Source organism: Pristis pectinata, chromosome 7 (genome assembly GCF_009764475.1).
Source record: "Pristis pectinata isolate sPriPec2 chromosome 7, sPriPec2.1.pri, whole genome shotgun sequence".
NCBI lineage: Eukaryota > Metazoa > Chordata > Chondrichthyes > Rhinopristiformes > Pristidae > Pristis > Pristis pectinata.
In genome coordinates, this window is record NC_067411.1 from 59,503,128 (window position 1) to 59,521,234 (window position 18,107).

General features: G+C 43.3%; 2 protein-coding genes across 3 annotated transcripts in view; both read left to right on the forward strand.

Moving 5' to 3' along the window:
* LOC127572425 (DNA repair protein complementing XP-A cells homolog) overlaps nt 1–18,107 on the forward strand; it is a 97,775-nt gene that overhangs the window by 58,840 nt on the left and 20,828 nt on the right. The gene's annotated exons all lie outside the window — the stretch shown is intronic.
* LOC127572468 (sialidase-2-like) lies at nt 756–10,748 on the forward strand. The gene is made up of 4 exons (XM_052019780.1): nt 756–1,435; nt 4,174–4,378; nt 9,082–9,929; nt 10,580–10,748. Exons 1-4 carry the CDS (start codon nt 756–758, stop codon nt 10,746–10,748), a joined length of 1,902 nt encoding a protein of 633 aa, XP_051875740.1.

An 18,107-nucleotide genomic window follows, 5' to 3' on the forward strand; every position in this document is an offset into this window, starting at 1 on the left:
GGACTCGATAACTTTGCTCCACTTTTTAGTTGTCCGCAGGCACAGAGTGTCAAAGTCTAAGCTACAATTCTGCCAGCCACAGATGCAGTACCTTGGTTTCTCTTTGAAGGCTGGAGTACGAGAGATAGGGCCGAACCGAATACAAGCCATCCTGCAAATACCACCGCCTAAAACAAAAAAGGAAGTTCTTTCCTTTCGGGGAATGGTCGGCTACTGTCAGCAGCGGATACACGATTACTGTCCACACGACGCTGTCCTCTGGGCTGCCACTGCTAAGGATGCATCCACACAAGTGGAGTGGACTCCTGAGCGAAAAGATGCTTTTCAGGCTCTCAAAATGGCAGTAATGACAGCCCCAGCGTTAGGCCTTCCCAATTATGAGCGCCCATTCCAGTTGCATGTTTGTGAAAAAGGAGGGTTCGTCACTGGAGTGCTCACCCAGAGCCATGGAAGAGGAAGAAGACCTGTTGCCTACTACTCCACAGCCCTCCCCGCCATGGTGTTGGGAATGCCTGCCTGTCTTCGTTGCGGCAGCAGCAACGGCTATCATGGTCAAGAAATCTTTACCTTTATTTCTTGACCATCCCTGCGAGGTGCAAGTGCCTCATGCTGTCATCTTACTCTTAAACTCGGCTGCAGCTCAACATTTCACCGACTCCTGATGTACAGGATACAAGGTGATTTTGCTGTCACACCCCAATTATACCTACTGCCGATCACCTGCTGTCAGCCCTACCACTTTTGTCCCAGAGCCCATGGAAGAGAATGAACATGACTGCCTTGCAGTAGTACAGCATTCCATTTCCCCCCGAGTGGATCTGCAAACGGACCCTCTTCCAAATCCAGACCTGATCCTTTTCACAGATGGGTCTTCACATAGGCTGAGGGATGACCTGCTCCTTGCAGGGTATGCCATAGTTGATTTATACCAAACAGTGGAAGCATATGCACTACCTCCGGGGACTTTAGCACAGGCAGTGGAACTCTCTGCATTCACACGAGCCTGTATACTGGCCAAGGATCAGATGGCCAATATATACACGGACTCTCATTACGCCTATGGGGTGGTGCATGATTTTGGGCATATATGGAAGAATAGAGGTTTTGTTACCTCAGCAGGGAAGTCTATAAAACGTTCACAGCTGGTGCTGAATCTTCTCGAAGCTATTCAACTGCCTAAGCAGCTAGCAATTATCAAGTGTGAGGCACACACCAGTGCCACAGACGAAATTTCCCAGGGGAATGCCCGGGCAGATCAGGTAGCTAAAAGGGTCGCCTTGACTCAACAGCCTATCCTACAGGGCCTTCGCCAGTCATACAACCTCCCGCTCCCTGCTCTAGAGCCCTCTGAATTGCGGACAGCGCTGCAGAATTCCAGTCCGCAGGAAAAAAGAACGTGGGAAAAAGCCCACTGTCACTACAAAGATGGATTTTGGTACCACCCTGATGGTAGGGTGGTATGTCCTCGTAGCTTATTTTTGCCCCTGTGCCTCTTGGAGCATGCGCAAGCTCACATGGGCAAAGGAGGGATGCAGCATGCAATTGACCAACAATGGTACACCCCTGGAATAACACCTACAATACAGAAAATTACTCGTGTGTGCCTGATCTGTCAGCAAAATAATCAGGGCAGAACGCCACCAAATTCGAACACTTGCCGATGCCCAAAGTACCGTTTGAAAATTTACAAATTGATTTTGTGCATATGCCGCCAGCTTCGGGTTATAAGTACATGTTAGTGATAGTTGATATGTTTACTCGATGGGTAGAGGCTTACCCCACCCGCAAAGATGATGCCCGGACAGTGGTAAAAATATTATGGAAAGGAATAATACCCCGGTATGGAATACCCATGAGAATAAACAGTGACAAAGGGACCCACTCTACAAGTCAAATTGTAAAAGATTTAACACAGGCCTTGGGGTTCCAGTGGAAATTGCACATTCCCTATGTTGTGTGAAATCGTTCTTTTAACTGTCTTAAGGATCAAGGACTCTGGAAATGAGCTTTGTGGACCAAAACTAGTTTAATCACAAAGGTAAACACGGGACAGAATGGATGGGGACAGACACACGCTCACTCACGCACAGGATACCACGAACACGAGAGGAGAATCGCAAATGGGGTAAAATACACTCACACACACACACTGCTACACACAAGCACACAGTAACAATGTACAACTTCAGGATATAATACTTCAATGCCCGTCCCACACTAGCATTGGCCTTTAACACTCCCTGAGTCTGAGTGAAATGCTCCCTGACCATGTGGTGATATACTCTTACCAATGATCTCTGCAGCGTTGTCTCACTACTCCTGGGGTCGTCAAAAGAGGCAGGGTTAGGGGAAGCAGCCCTTTTTATGGTGCTAGGAGGCTGGATGGAGCCTCACTGTTGTGATTTGAATGAGCCAATGGTGTGGGAGTCAAAGACAAAGGTTCCTGCCACAGCCAATGGTCAGCAGGTTCAGAGACAAAGGGTACTGGTCAGGCAGGTTCAGATGCAAAAGATACTCTTACACCTGAGAGGTGGGTGGAGCCGCACCTTGACTGACAATAGTATCACTTCCAATCAGAGGAGCAATGCTGTCCTCCAGTCAGCGGGGATCAGTGTCATTACTGTCACGTGACAGCCATGTGGATTTCTCACAACACCCTATCAGCCCCAATCTTCCGGAATAGTGGAAAGAGTAAATGGGGAATTGAAGGTAACCCTGTCAAAGGTCTGTCAGGACAATAAGTTGTCTTGGCTGGAGGCTCTCCCCATAGTATTATACTCCATGAGGAACAGAAAGAACCGGGCCACTGATTTGACCCCTCACGAAATCCTCATGGGACACCCCATGACTACAGGAATTCGGCTCCCTATAACCACTGAAAAGTTGGCCCTGATTTGGAACGATGAACAAACTCTGGCGTATGCCCAAGCACTGTGTAAAATGGCTGTGGAACTGCATGAGAGAGTGAGGCAAGCCCAGGTTCCTGTGGGGGATGGCCCGGCTCATCCGTTCCAGCCGGGAGACATGGGATATATAAAAGAACTAAACAAGGAATCCCTTTCTCCTAGGTGGAGAGGACCCTACACTGTACTGCTAACTACTCAAATGGCCCTAAAGGTCATCGGAAAGGAGGATTGGGTCCATGCTACGAGGTGCAAAAGGCACCACCGATTGAACGAAGATGAAGGGGTTTCTGTTGGGACTAATGTTGGGGGGAGTGATGCTGAGGGAGAGTCGGACCCATAATACCTTCTTGTCCCTCTGCTACTCTTATGCTGAATGGAGTGGAGAAGCGCCCTGCTGGGTCTGTGGACCCTTTTAGTCAAAAGGGTCTTAGGAGACGGAGGCAGCCCCGAGATAGTCCCTATGTTGCCCCGGGTAGTTTGGAAGGGTAGTTGGGGTGAGGAAGTGCACCCCAGCCTTGAATGTCCTTTCCTGGAAGGGTACACTCCTCTGTATGAAGAGGAGGATGAGCTGTATTGATCTAAAAGATCAACAAGGAGGGAACTGTGGGAGAAACGTGAAAGAAAATTGAGAATGTTCTCGAATTTCTGCAGGAGGGGAACTAGAGGGTTAACTTTTGTTCTGCTGATAACCAAGGATTTAGGTGATGAACTTTGCCTCAGGCTTCTGTGTCCTGTCACATCCCATGCAGGATGCGACAATCTAATTATACTTTTTTCCTTAAAAGTGCTAGACTAAGGCTGAAACCATGGTTGCTCACTTCTGCTGTTCACTTCTGCTATTCATTTCTGCTATTTGTGCTTAGATGCTCTTAGTCATATACCCTTGTAATATAAATAAAGGTTGTAATTTCTTGGTCGGGCAGAGCTGCAGAACTCCGCTTTTAGGAGTCTGAGCTCTCCATGATATCGTGCTATAATAAAGATTTCTGAAGCAGATGCCTTCCAAGTCGGTGTGATTTAATACTTTTCCGCAACAGTGGCAATTTTAAAGACTGCAGCAACTTGGATTTTATTTTAATTATTATGTTATTACTGGAAACACTATTAGCCAGTATAAATATTGCCTAATCGTCTGACAGTACTCTGGTCCTCATTCAATGTGTTCTATTTAAGAACAAGTTCCAGAGGTAATTCTGAGTAACTTTCTCCTTGTGCCGTGAACTTGATGTTTTTTTAATAACTACAGGGTGTCCTTGTTTTCTACCAGGATGGCTTCCTCAGAATCTGTTCACATAACCGACCTGTTCCAGAAGGACAATTGCAGAATGTATCAAATCCCTGCACTGCTCCACATTCCGAACTCAAACACACTTTTGGCATTTGCGGAGAGGAGACACGGCCCCAGAGATGAAGATGCTGATGTGCTTTACCTGCGCAGCGGCACGTATGACAAATCTTTAAAGAATTTTCAGGTAAACTAGAAGTAGAACCCAAATCAGGTAACATTTATGTGATCCATAAGAATGTCATTTGCACATGATCCTTGACTGTGTTGGTCGTATATTTAAGAATGAATGAAATAGAAAGATTTTGCCCTTGCTGAGCAAATTGTTGATACCAGTTCAGTCACAATGACGGAACGTGCTACAGTAAAGGTCCAAATCTGCAACTCACTCAGAATCACTTTCTTTGTAAGTATCAAGGGACCACATAATGATCTTAACACTGGCTTAGCAACTGCCCCCAGTGGTAAAGCATAAATGGAGGAACATACCTCCTCTTGTGGGAGAGGGGAGATAGTAGATTCTGATTTTTCACTTTCCTCATCAACTCTCTTTAATTTATAAACCTTACTTAAAACTTTCAAATAAATATTTTATAAACCTAAGAGCCGTTGATCCCTCTACTCATGTGAAGTTGAATTCATCGACCCGCTCCGTTGTCCTCTTGCAGGACGCTGCCCCCTCCTGGCTCAGGATCTGGACATGGAAACCACTTGACTTCCCACCTGCATGTATACATTCTCTAATCACCCTGGAAGCTGAGGTTCACCAGACAGTTGACATCCAGGAGGCTTCTCCGGATTCTTCAGATGTACATGTTTTTGCACACACACCACCATTTCAGCACTTGGCAATGAGTGATCCGTAGAAGGAAGTTTATATCATTTTACTCTCTTGTGTTCCTTTTTCTGACTAAACCTAACTAAATTACTGGTCTCTATTCCAAAGGACAAACATTAGGTCAACCATGATATGCACCAATTTTTCCAACATCTTTTCTTGTCAATTTGACCAAAACATCCTGTGGATCTTAACTTTTTCTGATTTTCCCCTTTAGTTTGGCTAATCCTATCCATCCGTAACATGTTTACATCGCCCACTTACACAGGTCGTTATATTTAGTATGCATAAAACTAAGTTGGCAGAATGGAACAGTGAATAATTGCCCTCAGTAAGAACATAATACATGTGAGACTTGCCTAGACACTCTTCAAGACTGCTCCACTATGCTGTCAGTTAATCAGTGATCTGATCTTTGACTCAACCCTTTTCCCCACCTGTCCTGTAAGCTTTGATTTTTCTGGAGTTTGGAAATCTTCCTATTTCAGCCTTGAGTGCTCTTTGACTCGGCTTCCTCAGCTCTCTGGGGTTGAGTATTAGAAAGATTCACAACCCCCTGAGTGAAGAAATTCTCCTCGTCTCCTTTTACACAAATGACCTTTATCCTGAGGTTCTGCCAACTTGTTCGAGATCCTCACTGCATCTCCTCTGTCAAACCACCTCTCCTACAACTCCAGCGTTTAGGCCCAAACTACTCAATAAGATTTGTGTGATCAAATGAAGGGTCATTCTTCCTTATTTTTCTTTCTACACATTATGCCTGACCTGCTTTTTCTGTTTTATTTCAGATTTACAGCATTTGCATTTTTTTGTTTTTTAATAAGCTTTGTTTGTTTTGTGCATGTATTTCAATTCAAGCAACATTAAGGAGAGAAAATGAAATCATAAATTTTCATAATTGTCAGGACTCTAACCCATATTATGTCTTGACTTTTGGAATCTGGTGTCACTGACAAGGTCTTCCTTTAGTTTCTCTCCATATTTGCTCTTTAGAAACTGTTGGGAATAGCTTTGGTGAAGTGCTGCAATCTGTTTGGTGAAGGTTCTCCCCAGTACTATTGGGTAGGAGTTTTCAGGAACTAGACAGAAATGAAGGAATGGCGATATATTTCCAACTCAGGGTAGTGTGAGACTTGGGGGTGGGGGGAGAAATTGGTGGCATTCCCATTTGGCTATGGCCTTTGTACTTTTAGTTGATACGTGCTAGGTTTGGGAGGTGCTGTCAAAGCAGCCTTGGCGAGTTGCTGCAGTTCCCTTTGTAAATGATACAAACTACAGCTAGAGTGCTAGACTACAGAGTGCAAGGGATGAAGTTAAGGAAGCTGTTTTGCACTAAATGGTGTTACATTTCTTATGTTGTTGAAATTGCAGTAAGTGTGCTTCATCACTGTCCAGACCCGGGTCATTGGGTAATAGGATAACCAGTCTCTGACCAGCCACAGTATTTATATGTGGATTTTTTATCAATGGTTATTTCCTTCTCTGGATGATACTGGTGATAGACCAGACATGGTCATTCCATTGAATGTTAAGGGGAGGATGTTAGAGCTTCTCTCTTCTTGAAAATGGTCATTGCCCAGCACTTGTGAGGAATAAAGTTTTTTGTGAATTATTAGGCCATACCTAAAGGTTATCCAGGTCTTGCTGCATGTAGGGATGAGATGCTTCATTTTCTGCGTAGTTGTGAATGGAATTAACTATGGTGAAATCATCAGTTAACATCTCCACTTATGACCATGTGGAGGGAGAAGAGGGACAGAAAAATGTACCTATTAAATAACAGTATTCTGAATTACAAATGCAATATGAGTTCTTTGCATTGTGTAAAAGGTTACTGCATCCTAAGACTTGCTTTGAATTAATCTGAATGAAAGGGAGAAGTGGGCAAAATTAAAGAAAGAACAAAAGCAAATTCAGTTGATGCTGAAAACATGGAATTAGAAACATAATGGAAATACTCAGATTGGACAGCAGCCCAGAAAGAAATAGGGTTAATGTTTCAGGTGAAAAATGTTGTTATTAAGGAAGAAGTAGTCTGTAGGAGGTGGACTTGCAGAAAAAAATACCTGGTATTTTTACGTAACAATGCCTCCTTTCACTGTGCACTATCACCACCTCTGTCAGTTTGTCTCTTCAGTCTTCCACCAATCACCAAACCCCTTTTATTCTCCATTTGCTACATCCTAACAGTTGCTTCATCTCCAATTGTGACGGAAGGTCATCTTACAAGATGTTAAATGTGGTTCTCTCTGCACAAATACTGCAATTAAACAACCAGAATGAGGCAGAGTTCCATCAACATCACCATCCTCAATGGTGGTGAGTTTGGCAAATTCAAAGACAAGACTGAAGCATTTCCAACCATCATCATCTAAAAGTACCAGGTGAATTATCCATTCTAACACCCTCCTGAGACCTTCACCGTCCCATTGGCCAATTTATCCAAATCGTTACACACTACATGATTTCAGGAAATACTAGATCCAGTTAGAGATATGGGCAGCAATGACAGCCTGGCTGTAGTGCTGAAGGTGTGTGCACCGGAAACAGTTGCATCTGTAGCAAAACTGTTCTAGAAAACTACAACACTGGCACCAAGCTAGGCCAATTATATCCAAATGATTCCTTAGTGTCCTCCCTCCATTGAAGGATCAGGGGTGGGCTGTTTGGTGACCATTGCAGTGTCCAGTTTTGTTTGCAACTCCTCAGGTAATAAAGTCCATGTCTGTATGCAACAAGAATAGACAACATTCAAATTTGCACTAATTGGCATTACATTAACATACAGTATGTGAAACGCAGTTCCTGGCCATCTCCAATGAGTAAAACAACCACCCCTTAACATTTAGTGAGATTATTATTGTCAAATCTCCCAGTATTAACATCCTTGAGGATAATCATTTGATCCAAACTGGAAGTGACCAGACACACACAAACTGTAGGTACAAGAACAGGTCAGTCTGGGTTCTCTGTGGCAGGTGATTATCCTCCACATTTCCCCAAAGCCTTGCTGCCATCTAGAAGGCAGGTCAGATGTGTGCTGGAAAGTTCTCCACTTACCTGGATGGGTAGAGCTCCAATAACATTCAAGAAACTTGATTTCAGTTCATAGAACAGACACCTCTTGACACCAAGTCTGACCCCTTCACACGCATCTCTATTGTGGCTGCAGTATATGCTGTCAATTTAATCTCATTAAATGGTGGAGTGGCCTGAGGAACTGAATGGCTAACCTCTATTCCTCAGTACCACTTCCAAAAGTATCTGAAAGCTTATTAAAGCTAAACCATCCCAACAACATTATGGGAAACCTTCAACCCAAGAACTGCTGCAGTTCAAGCAAATGGCTCACCACCACCTTCTGGAGAGCAATTAGGGAATTGCGATAAACGTTGGCTTTGTTACCAATGCCAACAACCTATGAAAGAATGTAAGTGAACTTGGTGCTTGGACACAAAGCTAAACCACTGAAGTATGACAGTAACTGGATGCATTTTTAGACTTTGTTAACTGCTTTCCCTGGGTCACTGAGGAAATACTCAGGCACTGAAAGAAATACAAGAAAAGGGTTAAACATGATTTAGGCTCAGGAGAACTGAAATTTGGGGATGGATTAGAATAAAGAAGTAAATCTCCTTTTAAAAGGAGACAGATACCATGCAAATTTATACAGCTGGAATAGGGAAGATCAATGCAAAAGACAACTTCATGTTATATTGTGACTGCAGATTGATAATCATGGCTATATATTTGTAAAAGGAAAATTCATTTCTGAAGTCAGAGAATTGTCTTCTGTTGTAGAGTGATTAATGTCTCCAATGGACTGTAGGAAACGCTCGCAAAAACGGCAGCTGTTCGAGAGTCAGTCGATTTAAAAGCAGGTTGGGTGGACACAGAGATTTCTACAATAGGTTGAGCTAAATGGTTCAGGTGGCTCTCCCCACTCATAATTTACTTCATTTAAAGGATGTGAAAAATCCCAATGAATTTTTGAATGCCAAAATTGCTACAGTTCTGTTCTATCTGACTATCTCTTGTTCTCATTTTCTCAGTGGGAGGATGCAAAACCTATCCGGTCTGCACAACTAGAGCAATACCGATCCATGAATCCTTGTCCCGTCTATGAGAAAAACACGGACACTGTCTTTCTCTTCTTCATTGCAGTTGAAGGATCAAAGACTGAGCAAGAGCAAATCAGTAGCGGAAAAAATGCTGCACGACTTTGTTACGTTACCAGCATGGACAAAGGGCAGACCTGGAGTGAAACTAATGACCTAACAGAGTGTACCATAGGTCACACCATCAATACGTGGGCAACATTTGCTGTGGGTCCAGGCCACGGCATTCAGCTAAGGAATGGCCGTCTTGTTATTCCTGCAAATGCTCATGAGAAACAGTCCAATAACCAAGTCAGGGTATGGGCTTTCACTTTCTTTAGTGATGATCATGGAGAGTCCTGGCAGTTTGGGAACTTTGTTTCTGGGGAGGAGTGTGGGGAATGTCAGGTGGTGTCAGTGGGTCAAGGCAATGCATCCAGTGAGCAAACTTTAGTGTATTGTAATGCTCGGAGCAATAAGCAAAAGTATCGGGTGGAAGCTTTCAGTGAGGATGGTGGAAAAACCTTCACTGAAGGGCAACTGAGAAAACAGTTGGTTGAACCTCCAGGAGGTTGCCATGGTAGCATCATCAGTTTTCCTGCCTCAGATATTTCACATGTCAAAAGCTACCCTGATATTATAAAGTATCACTCTCAAAGCGATGATGATTCCTTAGACATAATATTGTTCTCGCATACCACAAGCTCCAAGTCATTTGAGGATTTAGGAATTTACCTTAATACTTATTCAGGTCGTCTTCAAACCTGGACAAAGCCTTGGATCATTGCCCCTGGTAAATGTAGGTACTCAGAAATGGCATTTATTAAACTTCCTGAGGAAACAAATCCTATTGTTACTTGTTTGTTTGAATGTGGGTGCACATGTTGGTGTTTAAGTTGTTTTGAGTGTAGGCATACAAACAAAAAAATCTCATTTTGTGTTTTGAAAATTGATGATATTATTGAGAACACCATAAACAGTGTCCGCTTGCAATCGCCAGGCTGTGGATCAGATTGCTGTAGATCAGCTTGCTGTAGGTCACCTTGCTGTGGATCGGCTTGCTATAGGTCACCTTGCTGTGGATCGGCTTGCTGCACACCCGCTTGTGGTATAGTGTAGTCTCAGTTAGAGCTGGTTGCACTCACGGAATGGCTGGCAAAGCCCCATCCCCAGGCTCACCAGCTGTCAAACTGTCGCTGTTATTAGATGCTAGTGACTGTCTCTGTTACATTCAAAAATTTCTTAAGAATTAAGTAAAACAGCCAAACCACATAAAAATCATTGAAACAGAAAGGAAATTTATTTCTTTTTTCATTTTCAGTAACTCACTGCTGCTTTTGAAAATAATTGCTGCCTTGACAACCTTACTCTGCACCCTACCAGACACTCTCTCAGTTCTCTCCACCCTCAGCCGCTCTGCAACTTAAAAGACATTTGCTTTGCATTTTACCAGTTGTGGTGAAGGGTCCTTGGCCCAGAAAGGCCAACTCCTGCTTAACTTGCTGCAGCCACTTGTGCCATTCATTTTAATGGGGCTGCACGAGGTCCAACCAGCACAGGCTCAGGGAGCATGTTACTTGGTCTGGGAGCTGGGAGGCCTGCGCAAGTTCATGCTGTCCTGAAGGGTCCAGTGGATGGACAGGCAGCAGTGCAGGATGTGCAGTACTGGTTTAATCCCAGTTCTTACTGGAGTTTGACAGGTGAGATGCTGAGCTTTGAGCTTTTGTTGGGTTTCCTAAGAAGCCAAGGACACAGAGGTCAAAGTGGGTGCAGGATGGAGGATTAAAGTGACAGGCAACTGGAAGTTCACAGTCACCCTTGAAGAATGAACAGAGGTGTTGTGTGAATTAGTTACCCAATCTGGATTTGGTTTCTCCAGTGTAGAGGATGCAACACTGTGAGTGCTGAATGCCGTTCACTAAGTTCAAAGAATTACAAGTGAATCAGTGCTTTACCTGGAAGGAGTATTTGGTTCCCTCAAGTTGTGCTGATGATTAAACCATAAATTCTAATATCTACAGCAACTGAAAGTTGTGTTCATGGTGACAGCAGAAGTATTACCCAGTCAGCCTTAAAGCTCAGTGATTCTGTGCTTGCTGTATTATTTGCCTATTTCATAACTCCAACAACTGTGTGCTTTCCTCTACCATTTGTAAACCTAACAACTGCAATCAGTAATAAACATTTGGCATGAAACATTGCTGACTTCCTGTTTACTGCTTTCCATACGGTTCCTCCCAGGTTACAAATGTCCAATTTATGGACACCACATACATACAAATGAGCTCCCATAAATATTATTAAATTCAGATGAGAACCAGTCTTGGGGGAAAACGAATCTGCTTCCTTGTAACCTCCCCGCAGTAATCAGACACCATTGTCTCTTAAGCACACAGGCTGCCTGCTTCCCTGTGGGAGGCGGAGTTGCTTCGTAAATTGACAAGCAATGGCTTCTGTCGATACTTGAGCAACAACACTCTATTAAACAATGTAAGAGCCACTGATACTTCAAGCCCATCGAAACCAGCCATTGAGTGTGGGACATCCTGATTCTGTACCATTGTAACTAGGTAGAGGAAGACAATAAATAATTGTTCCTGTTAATTAGCCCTCTTCCACACCTTTCATTACAATACTGCAAAGGTATCGTTCCTGTGTTGAATTATTTTATGTAACTTCTGACTTATGGACAAAATCGATTCATGCACATCTGTGAAAACAGAACCCGTTCATAACCCAGGGTCAACCTGTATAAATCACATGATTAAGAGATTTTGAAATTTGTCACCCTCACCAAAGTCCAATGTTTTTACACCCTCCCCCACTGCAATCAGCCTTTCTTTTAGTTTCCACAGTATGTGCTGGATTACATTAAAGTCATTCAGTGTTTTAGCTATTTTAGTCTGAACTTCCATGTTCAAACAAATCAATATCACAACCCAATTTGTGAACATTTTCTTCCATGTTCAGATTAGAGTGCTGATTGCAGACATCTGTGCTCATGTCCCTTCCTTGGTGTAAGGGGTGTAGGACCCCATGTACTGCAGAAATATGTTCAATACAGAAAGTTAGCTGTATAACTAGAATATCAGATCACTTCCATAAAAGATCTCACAAGTGCCACATTCTATTACCCTTTGTGAAGAGTTAACATTTCCAGGTCTCCCTAATGGATTCTGCATGGTACAATTGGCACTCCTCCCAGAGAATCCTCAGTTTGGTCCTTCGCATTCATGTAGTCCATTTCCCTTATTCCTGGGCACTTCTGGCACCAAATACATCATAGGGCCACTTGCAAGCGGTTTCCTGCCTGCTGACATAAATTCTTCCTTTTCCTAAATCACCAGAAACTATATCAGTGAATTACAAACAAACAGAGATCTGAACAGACAGTATTTGGTGGTGGGAGGCCTGTTGCTCCACACACAAATCCTTTTGATATGCATTCGGTAATTTCAATGATGCTACTTAATCACTCAGATCCCAAATTCTACATTTGCTTGTCTTTCTCCCTTTTCTACATAACTGGATTCATCTACAAAAATGTCTGCCCTCATGCGTAAAAGGCCTTTTTAAATCTCCCTTCTGTACATAGTGGTTTACCCACACATTCCCTATGTGCTGCAAGGCTCAGGTATCAGTGATTTTGCCTTAAGACCATACAGCCACAATACATGGTCCAACCTTTTCTGAATTCCCCCATCTGGCATTCACGTCTCTCCTGGATTTATCACATAATGAACACTATTTAACCTTGGCTACTTTCTACACAACACCACATACATTCATTCCTGCCACTCCCAATCACAAAAATTTTAACCAGTGTACCATTAAACATTGTTTGTGGACCAGTAACATTTCTACTACTAATTGTAAAATTTAATTGTTTAGTCCATGGTGAGGCAGTTTCTAAGAAAGTGATTTTTGATTCACAATATTCTATGGAGTTATCTCAGCAAAAGGCTTGCTATAGAGTGAGAACCTCCCCTGGTTTCATGAGATTATTTTATCTGCAAAATGCAAGAGAAAACACTATGTTTTCTGTCCAGGTTACACAACTTACACCTGCCTTCTTTGGACTAGCAATGTCGACCTGACTATAAACTTTACAGATGACCTTCTTGGACAAGGTTTGTACTCAAGAGCGGCATTGCAATAGGAAGTTAACCTTAACAGCTGCCTCCCTCAGCAACTTTAACAATTCCTCTACAAACTCCTCGTTTATTCACATTCCATCACAAACTATATTTTATGCTTTTGATCACAAATCAATCAACAGTTGTTTACTCTTACCTGAAAAACCCAGTACTAAATTAAACTGATTTTAATTTACATCCTATGAGACAAAAGCAGTTCTAACCAATAACTAAATCAAAGCAAAATATGATTTCAAAAAGAAATAAAATTGATTGCAGGCCAGTCACCGCTCCTCAAATAGAATTTTTAATTCTTTGACTTCTCAACTGATTGTTGGAATACAAACACTTTATTCTTTGAATGATTGTACAAGAAAATACTTTAGTATGACCACAGTGTTTTTAGCCATGAACTCTTCTTAACTCATGAGTTTCCTCCAGTGTCTCAGTTTCTTTTAGAGCATTAGATACAGTGCAATGACTTGTACCCATCCCTCTTTCAAAGGTAATTTATTACCCAAGTACTACTCTACCCTAACTTCAATTTTTCCCCTTTCAGATCCATGTTGGGCACTGATAAATCTGTAGGTTAAGTGACCTTCTGAGACTATAATTTATGAACTTGAAATGAACCCTTCAAAGTGGGTTAAAACTGATCAAAGCTCAAGCAGTACCACTCAATATTGCTTTAATAGGGTGCTGTACTCACAAATACTAATCTGCTATTCACCTTAACATGGTTCCCTTTAAACACAAATTTTACTTACAGTGCACCTCTCCTTAAATCTAGATCCTTTCAGATGCAACTCAACCCGACAATCATTCAGGAGCGCGTGCTGAAATGTCTTCAGGTGATCAATACTGTCTGCAGTTCCCTTGAAAATTGCTAAAGTTTTTCCAAAATATTCCCTTATGCTGCAAAAATCACATCTGTGACAGTTTGATTATAGCTCTCCCCGCCCCTCCCTTTGATCAGACCATCTTTATCCTGTTTGTTGCAAGTCCATGATTTGATCAATTTACCTACGTCAGAATACTATTTATTAACTACAGCTGCGCCTTCAGTACTATAATTCCAACCAAGCATCAGCAAACCAAGACCTGGGACTCAACACTTCCCTTTGCAACTGGATCCTTGATTTCCTGACCAATAGACCACAATCAGTGAGGATAGGCAGCAACACCTCTGCCACGATTATCCTCAACACTGATGCCCCACAAGGCTGTGTCCTCAGCCCCCTACACTACTCCCTATACACTCACGACTGTGTGGCCAGATTCTGCTCTAACTCCATCTACAGGTTTGCAGTGGACACCACCATAGTGTGCCGTATCTCAAATAACGATGAGTCAGAGTACAGGAAGGAGATAGAGAACCTTATGACAAGATGTCATGAGAACAACCTTTCCCTCAATGTCAGCAAAACAAAAGAGCTGATCATTGACTTCAGGAAGGGGGGAGGTGCATATACTCCTGTTTACATCAACAGTGCAAAGGTCAAGAGGATTGAGAGCCTCAAGTTCCTAGGAGTGAACATCACCAATAGCCTGTCCTGGTCCAACCATGTAGAGGCCACGGCCAAGAAAGCTCACCAGTGCCTCTACTTCCTCAGAAAACTAAAGAAATTTGGCATCTCTCCATTGAGCCTCACCAATTTTTACGGATACACCATAGAAAGCATAGCATCTGGATGCATCACTTTTTGGTATGGCAACTGCTCTGCCCAAGAGCTCAAGAAACTGCAGAGAGTTGTGGATGCATCTCAGCACATCATGAAAACCAGCCTCCCCTCCATGGACTCTGTCTAAACTTCTCGCTGTTTCAGAAAAGCAGCCAATATAATGAAGAATCCCACAAACCCTGAACATTCTCACTTCTCCCCTCTCCCATTGGGCAGAAGATAGAAAAACCTGAGGGCACATACCACCAGGCTCAAGGACAGCTTCTATCCTGCTGTTATAAAACCATTCAACAGTCCCCTTGTATAATAAGATGGACTCTTGACCTCACAATCTACCTCATCATGGTCTTGCATTTTATTGCCTGCCTGCACTGTACTCTCTCTGTCACTTTAACATTATATTCTGCATTCTGTTATTGCTTTTCCTTTGTTCTACCTGAATGTACTGATGTGATGAAATGATCTCTATGGATGGCATGCAAAACAAAGCTTTTCACTGTACCTCGTTACATGTGACTATAATAAATGAATTACCAATTTACCAATTTAGTTAACATCCATTGCCATCAAAGAAATGTCATTTCATTTGGGTGTTGACATAACAAAAATATTTTGATGGGGAAAAACTTCATTCAGGAGTTAGCCAGCATGCTGCAAGGTTAGTGATTGCACTTTAGTTGAGTGATTACACTGAAGTTGACCGCTCACAGATGGCTGGGGTCAAATCCAGACTTAGAGAAACCATTCTTGTTGGTTATGTGTTAACTTGTGAATCTTGTTGATGCCCAGATCACAGTTCAGTGAAGGAAGCAGACAGTAAAATTCTAGTAGACACATTCCTTGTGTCATCGGATTACGTTATTCATTTCCTTGAGTTTCTCAGACCTACTCTGTTTGAGCCTTTGTATGAATAACTTCTCCAGTATTTCGTCATAGCCTGTTTTGAAAGGGGATGATGGGAGGATAGAACCAGGTGGAGGAGGAGGAGTTGGAACAGAGGCTGGTAGGTGATAGGTGGAACCAGATGGGGAGGAGATGATGGGCAGATGGAAGCAGGTGAGGGGAGGGGGTGGAAAGCTGAACAAGGAGGAAGAAGAAAACTCGGTTGACAGGTGAATGTGTGTGGGAGGAGAACTCTGGGGGTGTGGGTTACCTGAAATTGGAATATTCAATGTACATACCATTGGGTTGGAGGGTACCCAAGTGGAATATGAGATGTTGTTCTTCCAGTTTGTGTTTGGCCCTCCCATCGCAGTGGAGAAGGTCGAGAACAGACAGGTCAGTGTGGGACTGGGAAGGATAGCTAAAGTGACAAGATGGCTGTAGTGGACAGAACACCGGTACCCTGCAAAATTTTAATTTTAATGTTCAATTTTAATGCCTGATGGCCACAGCACTGTGCTTACAAAACCTGACCCAATAACGTTGAGTTAAATCAATTTCTGCTGGACAGGCTTCAGACATTTGCCACAAGCTTTGCTGCCTAGCTACTAATTGCAACCTCCTGATTCCTGTCTTGAGTATACACGTGGTTCACAACCTCGGTCATCCAGAGGTGAGAACAAATCCCACATCCTCTCCACCAAGAATGCTTACTTCATCCTGTAATATCACGTATCCCTCTTCCTGCCTCAACCCACCTACACCTGAGGTATTTACTTATTCACCAGGCTCTACTGTGTTAAGTTGGGAGGAGAGGGGAATACATATTATTTGTTGAGAAAAACAGTAGGAAAAGGTAAATTCCCAAACCCACAAAGAAATTATTTTTCTACTTGTGGAATATCCAGTCCAGAACACCATAGTCACACTTCAAAAAAATAGTATCTTTTTGATCATTCAAGCGATGATAAATAAATATGGGAGGGAAAAAGATGTGAAAGTAAATGGTATTTCTGCACTCTTACTTTTTCCCTTCTCACTCCGATACTGTTGTCTCCACTGTGGAAAATATTCAGAATTAAAATCTAAACAACAACAAGTCCCAGCTGTCTGAGCAAGAAGAGGAGAGGAGTCAGCAGCGCATAAAAGTAGTTTGCAGGTATAAAAGGGAGGCATGCTCTAGCGGATCAACCATTTTGTAGCAGCCGTTTTTGAGAGTGGCTGTGTTTGAGCTGTTAAGTGCTGAGGTTGAGTATAGGAGGTGAGGCTTTGTTTCAAGAAGCTTTAGTGAGAGGAGGCTGAGCAGCAGAATCAGTTAAGTACAGGTAAGGTTTTCCTTAGAATTACCCTCCCTATTAGAGTAACTGGGATGGCAGTTAGGGCAGTGGCATGCTCCTACTGCAGGATGTGGGAGATCAGGGAGACTGCCAGTGTCTCTGATGACTTCACCTGTACGAAGTGCGTCCAGCTGCAGCTCCTGGCAGACCGCATTAAGGAACTGGAGCTGGAGTTGGACGTACTTAGAATCATCCAGGATGCTGAGAGGATCATAGGCAAGAGTTTTAATGAGGTGGTCACACCTAAGGTGCAGGCAGCAGGTAGTTGGGTGACCACCAGGAAAGGTAGGAGCAGGTAGGCAGTGCATGATCCCCCTGTGGCCATTCCTCTCAGCAACAAGTGCACCCCTTTGGATACTGGTGTGGGGGAATGACCTATCAGGGCACAGCAGCAGCAGCCAGGTCAGTGGCACTGTGGCTGGCTCTGAGGCTCAGCAGGGCAGGGTAAAGTCAGGTCAAGCAATAGTGATAGGAGGCTGGATAGATAGGGGGACAGACAGGAGATTCTGTGGCCACAGAAGAGACACCAGGATGGTGTGTTGCCTCCCAGGTGCCAGGGTTGAGGATGTCTCAGAGTGGCTGCAGAACATTCTCAAGGGCAGGGTGAGCAGCTAGATGTTGTGGTGCACTCTGGTACCAATAAAATAGATAGAAAAGAGGAAGAGGTCCTGCGCAGTTTGTATAGGGAGTTAGGAAAGAGCATGAAAAGTAGAACCTCAAAGGTAATAATTTCTGGATTACTCCCAGTGCTACATGCTAGTCAGAGCAGGAATGAAAAAATAGAACGGATAAATGTGTGGCTGAGGAGCTGGTGCAGGGGGCAGGGTTTCAGGTTCTTGGATCATTGGAATCTCTTCTGGGGCAGGGGTGACCTGTACAAGAGGGATGGGTTGCACCTAAACTAGAGGGGAACCAATATCCTGACTGTGAGGTTGGCTGGTGCT